This window comes from Abramis brama (genome assembly GCF_963993115.1).
Source record: "Abramis brama genome assembly, chromosome: 22".
Taxonomy (NCBI): Eukaryota; Metazoa; Chordata; class Actinopteri; order Cypriniformes; family Leuciscidae; genus Abramis; species Abramis brama.
Window position 1 is genome coordinate 3606141 of NC_139984.1, and position 11590 is coordinate 3617730.

At 40.4% G+C, this 11590-nt stretch overlaps 1 protein-coding gene across 2 annotated transcripts; it reads right to left on the reverse strand.

The window, feature by feature from the left end:
* LOC311073391 (uncharacterized protein) lies at positions 1-11220 on the reverse strand. Of its 2 annotated transcripts, XM_084099120.1 has the most exons (6): positions 11015-11220; positions 10765-10790; positions 10119-10271; positions 9916-10038; positions 7333-7359; positions 1-2430 (listed from the first exon to the last, which is right to left on the reverse strand). In XM_084099120.1, the coding sequence occupies exons 2-6, from the start codon at positions 10769-10771 to the stop codon at positions 1619-1621; spliced, it is 1122 nt and encodes a 373-aa protein (XP_083955246.1). In that variant the 5' UTR covers positions 10772-10790; positions 11015-11220; the 3' UTR covers positions 1-1618. The 2 variants fall into 2 exon arrangements, with proteins under 2 accessions (XP_083955246.1, XP_083955247.1); XM_084099121.1 differs by lacking the exon at positions 10765-10790 and having other exon boundaries at positions 11015-11188.
* Between the last annotated feature and the right edge of the window lie 370 nt (positions 11221-11590).

An 11590-nucleotide genomic window follows, 5' to 3' on the forward strand; every position in this document is an offset into this window, starting at 1 on the left:
TTTGACTTTATTACTGCCATTCGTCTACAGAAGTTCTTATTAGAATTAACAAAGGTTTAGAAGTTGATTATTTGTTTAATTTAAGGTCACCATGATGGAGATCAGCGTTTGCTTTAGTTGAGCTCTTGGCCCTTGACTTTTGCACTTAAGATTTTCTTTGGCTGCTGTAATTGAGTGTTTATAAAACATATTTGTTATGGCACAAAAGCCAAGGAAAAGTCTGATCGGGTGTTGATGGTAAAGAACTGATGATGACAATCATCATTTAGTGACTTGATTCACTGATTTCATTCAGAGTCTGATCTCTGATTAAAAGGGCAACATATTAGTTTCACTCAAAACTGTGATTCTACAGCATAAGAGCTAGCCATGTTGAGACATCAGATAAAATGAAGGATTTTACAAATAGTTGTGCACGAAAAGGTATTGCATTACTAAGACTCACACAGACATCAAGAATCAGCATATGAATCTCAACAATGGTGACCATTAAAAAAATGATTCATGCTGCAATGCATGCTGGGTACTAGCATAATACAAAACTTATCCATGGCTCCCAGCATGCATTGTGGCATAAATCATTTTTTAATGGTCACCATTGGGTTTTACAGTGAATGGGTATATTTTTTTGGAAGTCCATCAGAGCACATCTATCCATGATAAAAGTGCTTGAAACAGCTCTGCGGGGGTTAATAAAGGCCTTCTGAAGTGAAGTGATGCGTTTGTGTAAGAAAAATATCCATATTTAAAACTTTATCGACTAAAATAACCAGCTTCCGGTAGACGGCCGTACGCAAGTCGACTCCCGCCACAAGAGTAACACTTGATGACGATGTATGACGTAGATGTAGGAGTAGCGTAAGCTTTGACGCCTCTCGCGGTTCAAACACACAGAGCTGGGCAACCATTACGCTGTGCGTCAAGTTCAAGTGTTAAGGTCCTTGCACACTGAGGCCAAAATTCGCATCCGAAATTTTCGCACGTTAAAAAGACCTCACGTTATGTCAATCATGCTTACACACCGTCTCTATTTCTGCGTTTTCGCATCCGTAGCAAGCATTTTGAATGATGTTCTCACAATTCAGAGCCATCGAATCACGAATACGAAAAAACGCATGCGAAAACGTCGGACTCAGTGTGCAAGGACCTTTACTCGTGTGGCGTGAGTCGACTTGTGTACGGCCGTGTGCCGGAAGATAGTTATTTTAGTCGATAAAGTTTTAAATATGGATATTTTTCTTACACCAACTCATCACTTTGCGTCAGAAGGCCTTTATTAACCCCCAGGAGTTGTATGGATTACTTCTATGATGGATAGATGCACATTTATGATGGATAGACGCACTTTGATGGACTTCCAAAAACAAAAACCCATTCACTCCCATTATAAAGCTTGGAAAATACAAGCCATCATATAGTCATATACACCTAGCATGGCTTCAGGGTGAGTAAATCATGGGCTAATTTTCATTTTTGGGTGAACTATCCCTTTAAGAAAATGAGTGTAGCAACATCATAAACATAGCACAGTACAAGAGTTTTTACGAACCAACCGTAACAAAATACGAGGGTATGGCCAGTGCTTTTATTGGCTGAAGACACAGAGACTGTCGTGACACTAGCAGATGTCCTCGCCCTCCTCTGGACACAGTTTAACCCCGTCCTCCTCCTCCACACCATCAGCGCTCATATCCAGGGCATTTCCCAACAGCTCGGGACGCTCCTGGAACAGCCACCACATGGACAAACACTTGTGTACGCAGCGGCTTCTCCTGAATTCACACAGACACTTCCAGCTGCCGGACCTGGTGTCGAACGAGACGCGTGTCCTCCCAAACTGACACCATTTGTCCTTAAAGCCGGTGTACACGGAGAAGTACACGCATCTCTCGGAGAGCTCGTGCTCCCCCCAAAAAACAGGGTACACACAATCGACCCCGTCCAAATCCGCCCTGGTGTGTATCTCCTGGCACTGCTGTGTGTGTGGGCTGGACAGCAGGCGTCTGCGGGTCATGTCCTCCAGAGAGCGCACACACAGCGGAGGAGGGGGGGTGTAGGGTCGAGCGTGGCTCGTTCTCATCAGGTGACGGCACTCTCGCCCTGGGTTTCCTCTCTGCGCCTGCGCTTTCATGAAATCCCAGCATTCCTCCAGCTCACAGAGCAGAATCTGTAAGGAGAAGGACTTTCGGACGTGAACGGGCACTCGTGGTCCGTGCGGGTCCTTGGGTGTGACATAGATGGCGTTTTTGGCATCTACGCATAGCATGGGCTGCTGGTCCTGGCAGTGCTGGAGCCTCTCGTGCCGCCTCAGGTTCGATGTGGTGGTGAAGTGGACTCCACACTTCTGGCACGATGACTTGTTCCCTGCTGTCCCGTCGTCAGGGTCTGTTTGCAGGGTCTCCAGCAGAACTGTTGTGGGTTGTAGCTCAACTGGAAAAGGGGAAAATGGGTTAGACCAGTGTTTGTCCAATAGAGATGCGCGGATGGGCTATTATTTCATCCGCAACCGCATCACAAAACTCATCATCCGTCCGCCATCCATCCGCACCAACGTTTTTGACCAATTTTCAAAACCGCACCCGCCCGCCATCCGCTGATTGCTGTATACTGTTGTAAAGTTTTCTTTCATCGAAGCAGAGACCAGTGAGACAGTTGGGATCGCGTTCAACAGAAGTCATTCTTTATTGAGAACTCCGCCGTACGCGGCTGTAGAAACGTCCAACATGATCTGACTGGGGGAACTTTACATGGTATCTTATAGGCCATTCAGTGGGCTGTCCTTAAAGGTGCTGAACTTACACACAGCCTTAGAGATGACTGCTGAATCTAATCATCTAAAGACAATAGAGGCAACTACCCCCAACTGAGATAATGGTACCCCCAAATTGTATAAACAACACATGGTCACGAGAACCAAGACTAGGTAAACATTCACACATAGTTCAACTCTTAGTAGAAAGATCAAAGACTAACAAACCCCCTTCAAAGGAAACTGTTAAATCTAATCAGTAAATGGATGCCCTCATGTTCACCTTGAATGCCCAATACAGTATAGTTCACCTTAGTTTTTTTATGTGATGTTATGTAGGGAAATAGGATCAGCAGATCTAAAAACATATTCTTAAATTTTAACCCTTCAATACATAATATTTTTCATTTGATTGGTTCAACCGCCCGCCACCCGCCCAAATTGAATTAAAATATTATTTTTCGTCACGTCATCCGCGGCTGTAACCGCCAACCGCGCATCTCTATTGTCCAATCCTGCTTCTGGAGGGACAATGGGTCTCATTCACTAATAACTGCTTGGATTATTTCGTATTTGTACGCACAGGAGAACTTCTCACGAAAAATCTCTGCCTAATTCACAATACGTTCGTACGCACGTGAATTTGTTCTTAAAGGGGTCATTGGATGCCCATTTTCCACAAGTTGGTGTGATTCTTTAGGGTCTTCATGTAATGTTTGTAACATACTTTGGTTAAAGTTCCTCAATGGTTGTGTAAAACAACACACGTTTACCTCCTCAAAAACAGCTCTGTTCACAGCGACCCGTTTCGGTGCATGTCTCTTTAAATGATAATGAGCAACTATTATATTATACATCTCTGTATACATATACAATATACATCTCTGTTCGAAATCTGCAATTGCAGTTATTCGCGCAATTATCAACTTTACGTGGGTTGTGCCTCGGCACAGCGCGGATGAATCCGATGTTTTGAGGAGAATGTGTGGCTGTCAATCACTGCTGGTGTGTACTGCAAAAAGCATTGCAGTAAATCACGCTGATTAAATCTAACGATCGCGTATCACAGGGATGGGCATCTCCGGTCCTGGAGGGCCACTGTCCTACAGAGTTTAGCTCCAACCCTGAAAAAAAATCACCTGCCAGTAACTTTCTAGTAATCCTGAGGACCTTGATTAGCTTGTTCAGGTGTGTTTGATTAGGGTTGAAGCTAAACTCTGTAGGACAGTGGCCCTCCAGGACTGAAGTTGCCCATCCCTGGCTTATCATATCACGTCAAACCGTGCAAATTATACTTTATTCTCAAATTGTTAATGTTAACAACATCAGCATTGCGTGACTACATTTAATGCCCTGCCATTATTATCCTTGTTTTCGCATGGGCCGGTTGCAGTCTCTTTTTCTGTAGCCACTCCGAAGTCTTTCGCGTTTTATAACAAGTGAATCTCCAGCTGGTGATTGTCGTTTGAACCTCCATCAAACTGATAAGTTTAATTATATCAAGTGCTGTGAGAAAAGGCTATAATTCTCCAGCATCCTCACACTCAATATAGCCGACTAGCCGAGACTCTTCTTTATGTGGACAGATGTGACGTACTGACGCAAAGACATGCTCGCATTTCCCGCTGAAATCCACCAGTACCACTGGAGTTAAAAACAGTATTACAAGCTTACCGTGTTGAATCGAGCTACGGCAAGCAGAGAGTTTTGAACACTGGCTGGTTTTGGACTTGCTCAAAAATAATTTGGGATAATTTTTAACCCAAAAAAGTTACAGACTGCAGCTTTAACACGAATTTAAGACCGCACAGAGTAAGTGCTTTTAGCGTACGTGTAGTTTCAGTTGTTCCTATATTTTTTTCGGAAATTTAGAATAAATTTGATTAGGAAATTTTTGGTGAATCGTGATTTGTTCTTAAAATCGTTCGTACGCACATTTCACGCACAGATTTGTGCGTCCGTACTCTTAGTGAACGAGACTCAGGCTGAACCCGAAATCGCCCCCATACCCTCAAATAGGGTGTTATTTGAGGGGACAGCCATTTGTAGTGGTGTCCAAAACCATAGTGGACATTATTGAGTGCACTCATTCAATCCCACAATGCACTGCAATAACGAGTGTACAACTGATGTACGCTCAACGGCTGTCCGAATTCGCTCACTCGTTTTCATCCACTCCTTCAAGTGAACAGTATTAGTGGACTAACGTAAGGAATAGTGAATGAGGGTTTAAGGGGCGATTTCGGATTCAGCCCCACTGTCCTGCAAAGTTGAGCTCCAACCCCAATGAAGCAGCCAATCAAGGTCTTACTAGGCTCACTAGAGACTTCAGGCAGGTGTGCTGAGGCGAGCTGGAGCTAATCTCTGCAGGACTGAGTTTGGACACCACGGGCTTAGATGAATTGCAATTTGGGAATGTCTGTGTCTGAAAGCAGAGTAATGCTCGATGATCAGGTGTGATGAGGGAGGATCAAGACATGTCTAAATTAAACATCGTCTCCACCTCGATGCCTCCGTCTGGTCTGTCAGTTTCTGTTTTCCTCCCCAACCTATTCAGAAATAAGCTTTGCAGTGATTAAATATTCACTTGGATATCGCTACAAAGAATCTGCTCTAGATCATGAGACGTGATCATTACGATGCCTTGGAAGCTGGTCTGAAATCAGTCTCATTAAAGGCACACTGTGTAACTTTTCACCACTAGAGGTCGTTTATTCAAAACAAGGCGAGGCTTGATGACGCCTTGATTTGGCGGGATCATGGGAGTTGTTTTCTTCACCTCTAAAGCCGGTGGAGAGTACGATAAAAATAAATCTTATTCAAGGATGACCGGTAATGTGTTCGAGATTTGTTTAACGTTACGAAGCTCCTGGAGTGAAACGAGGCCGAGAGCAGTGGAGCTTTTATAATGTGCAGACGCCGGCCTGGTAAATATGGCACTCGCTGTAAATCCAGGAAACGAGATTTAAACAATAAGACTAACTGTGTTGAGTTTATAACAATGATTAGTTTTCTTGTCGACGAATGTACCTGTCACATAAAACACATGATATATTAAAGCGTCTTTGGTGTTTCCATGGTTTCTACAGAATAAAACTGGAAATCGAGGGTAACGTGGGTATGATGTCATTGATAGGCGACGCACGGTCCGTGTCCTGGTTAAAACGGCTTATTTCTATGGATTTAAACATTCTTGGAAACATTTGGGATAATATAAGTACACAAATAAACTAAATATATAACACTGTTGTAGTGGTTTTTGGATATTTTGATCCAAAAATCTTACATAGTGTGCCTTTAACCGCGTGTCTCCCACCGGAAGCGACCGCGCAGCAACAGCTCGAGTCTCTACACTGGACGCCACAAGGAAGCCGTTGCTAATCCATTTGTTCAGAAGCTGCTTGAGCGCTTGAAGTTCATCAGAAATAGAGCGGATCATTAGTTTACTGCTGGGGATTTGTCTTGCCGCACAGCATCACTGATTATAATGGGTTCAGTTGTCTTTTGTCAGATCGCACCGCTCGCGTCCGGTGTGGTGGACACTGTGTAAGCTGCGCTCATTCACATTAGCCAAATGTCACAGGCAAGAAAAGGTCCATTGTGGCAATGTATGAAGCACAAGAAGTCACTTTCTGTGACGGCAGCTTTCTGTTGCTCAACACACTGAATTTGCATGAATCTATTAAACCTGAATCTGTGTGGGCAAAATTCATGTGACTTGTGATCTAATCTAAATGACTTCCCCTTCTTCTTGCATCTCTTCTCTTCTCTGATGACGAGGGCGGGGCAACCTGTCACTCACATCAGATCAGCCAATAGCAAACCACAACAGTCCAATCAATTCCCCATGGACAAAATCAAGCCCCGCCCACATTTGTTCTTCTTCCAGAAGCCGTTTCAAACGGATATACGGCACAATTGACCGTTCGCAAAGACCCGCCCCCTTTAGTTACTGTTGCTATGTCCGACAAGCCACGCCGCTCTCACGCCACACGTTCTCACGCAGTGAACAATACATCGCGGAGCAAAGAGGACACTGACGACGCGCCGACAGACAGGACAGACCAGGTTACTTTTGGGTTACTTTTTATATGAAACAAAGTCTCAACTTTTACAAATTTGGTAAATTTTTAACAAAATTTAAACAATAAATACCGTTTTGTGGCTCTTTAATGTGTCGTGAAAATGCGCCTAAGTTAAAGCTGCTCGTGAACCGATCATCTCTTCCTTCTAGTTCATTTATAGCATCAAATAAACATGAATGAACATCAGAAGGAATGTTGTTTTAACCGCGGAAAGACGTCAGTACACTCAAGTTCAAATCCTCCAATGTTAATCTACTAACTCTCCTGACCGATTTGTCGGACAAAAATGGCGGATTCGGCGGATGGTGGATTATGATTGGTCAGATCGCCTGTCAATCAAACTCCCTGCGAAGGGTCAATTAAGAAGAAAAGACTTCCGCTCAATGCCGAGTTTTAGTCACTACTGAACGACAGTAGCAGTTGCTGTGGTTTTGGAAACAGCCATTAATTCAATCAATGGATAAATGTAACTGAAAATGATTAAATGCCATTTCTCACCTGTGGATTTGTCTGTCATCTCAACACCTGCATGAAACAGATCAGAATTGAAGGATGTTAATAACTGCAGACTTATTACTCAGAACAAAGAAATGACAAAAACAAAGCTCAGTCACAATCAAGGGAGTTATAGTTATACACAGTCAAACCAAAAATTATTCAGACACCAGGTATAATTTTTTTAATCTTTTTACTAGTGGGCGCAGGACACTATAGTTCATTTATGTAAGCGAGGAGAGCAAAATAAAGTAAACTGTGACATATTATACCCAAATATTCTTTATACAGTGACTACCAGTAACATTTATACAAATTTGGGACCAAAAATTATTCAGACACTTTGACTTGACCATGTTTCTTTCATTGCTAATGCTCTTTTTACACACAGACTGAACAAAATGAAGCATTGCTTGGTAATTTGTTGACCTAAACTGGTATCATCTAATTGTGTAGTTAAATTTAACAGCTGACAGATATTCAACATGATTCATCTGTGAGACAGTCTAACAGAAGGACGGACAAAACCAGTCAAATATCAACTGTTCTTGTCATATTTTATCACAATTTTCAAAACTATAGCGAATAAACTTTGATAACGTGAGAAATGTCTGAATATATTGTGGTTTGACTTTATATTGAAGGAAAAATATCCTTTCAGCGTCCATTTGAACTCAATTCAATAATGTTTAAACACATCCCAGTATGCAATGATAGCAACAGCGAACAGATCTAGACAGAGATGGCCAGTGTAGTTGATAAACTTAAATCTTAAAACGTTTGCTTTTATTCTATAATAGGGACAACACCAATAATGATAAACAAGCAGATCCAAACTTATGAAAACAAAATAGAAACATTTGTTTAAACTAGAGCCCGACCGATATATCGGTATCGGCATTTATAACGGCCGATAAATGAATATTTAAAAAATAAAATAAAAGCGGACGAAACACCCTGCAACCATGTTATGAGTGTTGGCGCTGCATAGTTTGTCCACCAGAGCGCACTCTACAAGGAAGACTGCTAACATCAATGAGCTTGGAAATCACAACGAACTTATTCTGCCTAAATAAAGTAATGATTACTGTATTTATAACTAGCATATCTGTAGTTCCAGTCCCTGCATTGTAAAACATAAGTTAGGCACACGAGGAGTGAACATTTAGACAGAGAGAAAAAGTATCAAACATAGCAGCTAGCCTACAAAAGTTAGCTTTTCTTTTACACGTGTGTGAAATCCAAGTGTGCGTTACTGTAGGGGTAATTAACACATGGTTACCGAGTCGATCGTTCCCTGGGATGCGTTTTCATGAGAATGTAAAGAGTTTTATCTCTAAAAACAGATTAGCTTATAACGCTAGTATATGGGGCACAGAGTAAGTAAAAGTAAATCGCTAGTTAATACCACTAAAAAGGCTCAAAATAGCCTCACACTAACACGGTAGCATAATGAGGGTCCCTACATGCAAACCGAAGCATTGAGAACTTTGTAAGTGTACAGACAGTTTAATAAGAAGATACTTTATAAAGACAGTACATTACGCGTTTACAGGCATCATCTTGGAAAACAGACTCGACTAATCGAGTCACGAACGCCGTGCTAAGTGAGCTGGTCAATAGGAATTACGTTTGTGAAATCTAACGTAGCACGGCGTTCATGACTCGACTAGTCGAGACTGTTTTCCTAGATGATGCCTGTAAACGCGACGCGTAATGTACTGTCCTTATAAAGTATCTTCTTATTAAACTGTCTGTACACTTACAAAGTTCTCAATGCTTCGGTTTGCATGTAGGGACCCTCATTATGCTACCGTGTTAGTGTGAGGCTATTTTGAGCCTTGTTAGTGGTATTAACTAGCGATTTACTTTTACTTACTCTTATATACTAGCGTTATAAGCTAACGTTACTCTGTTTTTAGAGATAAAACTCTTTACATTTGATTTTCATGAAAACGCATCCCAGGGAACGATCGACTCGGTAACCATGTGTTAATTACCTCACATAATGTATTTAGTACATCACTAAGTAGTAGATTTTAGAAGGCAGGCAGCAAATGATGATTGAAAATGGTTTGTTGTAGCTTGATGGAATAGATGGATAGAATTAGGAGTGACCTTTGTCTTGTTTAATAATAATACAAATGATGATGATAATAATAATATCATCATCATTGATTTTTTTTAAATTATTACTGTCAATATTAATAATAATAGTTGATTTTTTTTGTTCAAAGGACTTTAAGTTTCGTATCTTAAGTTTGTATTTTTAATATACATTAAACTGCATTATATTATTTTAGTAAGGCTGAGGACTCTTAAATAACTACAAATAACTAATGTTAGGGAAAATCTGTTCATGTTTTGTTACACGTTTCTGGATTTTAAAAAAAATATATATATATCGGCCGATATATCGGAATATCGGATTTTTAAATCACCAAATATTTGTATCGGTATCGGCCTTAAAAATCCTTTATCGGTCGGGCTCTAGTTTAAACCTAAACATTTGTGTAAAAGTAAAATGGCAGTAATTCCACTCCTATAACATAATTCAATACGAAACGTATTTAAATAGGCACAAACCATGGTTGGTAATATGGATTTTGTAATCCTTTGTCCTCTGCAGTATTTTCATGCACATTGGGCAATGCCAGTGGCTCCGGCCATGGCCTCCGTCAGCACAGTAACAGGGGATGGAGAACTTCCCTGTCACACACAACAGACAGCGTTAGAGCCGCAGAACAGCATCTCTGCGCAACACAACCGCTGAGGAAATGCTCAATTACCAATGCCAGAGTCTTTATAGTATATAGCAAATCTGAGATGTCTTTTTTTGAGGTGATGTTTAGATGCAGTAACTGGATTCCTACAGTAGAGACAGTCGAGGTCCTTCATCACACTGAAAAGCTCCTCTTCATCAACAAACACAAAGATTCTCTCTGTGAACAAAAAGAGTGACAAAAACAACATGAAATGCCAGTTTTAAAGAAGTGCATATGGATCACGTTTCCCACAAGTTGCTTAAGATAAAAAAGAAACTGTGTTGCATTAATAATATGTATATTTCTTTTTGCTGCCGTTTCCTCATTTACCATCCAAATTAACTTATCTTTTTAAAACAGTGCAGTAGCTTTAAAATTCACGTTTGAGGCCAGACTGCGGTTTACTAAAGTACGTTAATGTTAACCAGATTAGGAAATTCTTGAGAGAACCAATGGAAAATTTTCTTCAGTTTTAGGACTACAAAATTAACAAACTCATTTGAAGTCTATATACACACATATACTTCATATGCATTGCATGCTCATCCTTTGCTTGTAAATACAAACATAGGAGCTTCATAATACATGTTTTGAATCTGAATATAATTACAGTCAATCTTGTGAACCATCATCTTATTATAGAAGTTTTTATTAAATGCATTACACTCACCTGTCATGTCTATTTACTTCCAGAGCCTAAAATATATACATATAAAATAGAATTAATAGCAAACACCAAAGACTATCCAATTGTAATTTAATTAAAGATTGTGAAAGCTTCTTACAGTTCATTAAAAAAAAATAATACATTTATTTTACAGTAGGAACAATAAATATGGCATTTCAGTGTAAACTATGGTTACCATGGTGATTTTGATAAGGTAATAACCAGTTTAATACACAAAGACATGCCTACTGACCTGCCACAAACAGATGGTGTGGATGTACTGCAGTCAAACCTCTGCCCGTTCTCTCGATACACACTACAGTCTATAAAGATCATATCACACCTTCAAGCGGACCAATCGATCGCGGTTTAAAAAGCTGTTTATTAATAAAATAAAAATACAAGATGGCTGAGCTGGGTGCTCTGCGCACATGTATGACGCCAGATCACGTGGTTGTCGCATTTTGAAAGACGTAGAGCTGTCAACACCATGGACATAATAAATACATTTTAAAAACGGTTAATATTGTTTGTACAATGCCTATTTTGTATGTAAATGTGTCTATTTCTCAATAAAAATAAATAAAAAAATACATATTATTTACCATGTCTGGTCAACACTGCTGTAAACTACACCACCTGCTGATTGCCCCGGATTTTTAAATGTTAATAAAACTATTCGTTCTTTATCTCAAAAAGACATTGTTACCAGGCCAAACTGTGTTGTTTATTGGAATAGACTGGTGGTTTATTATGGAGGCCACCTGGACTTTACCAAACAAATATTTATTGGTAAATAAAGTTAAGGAAATAAGTTTTAACATCTCAC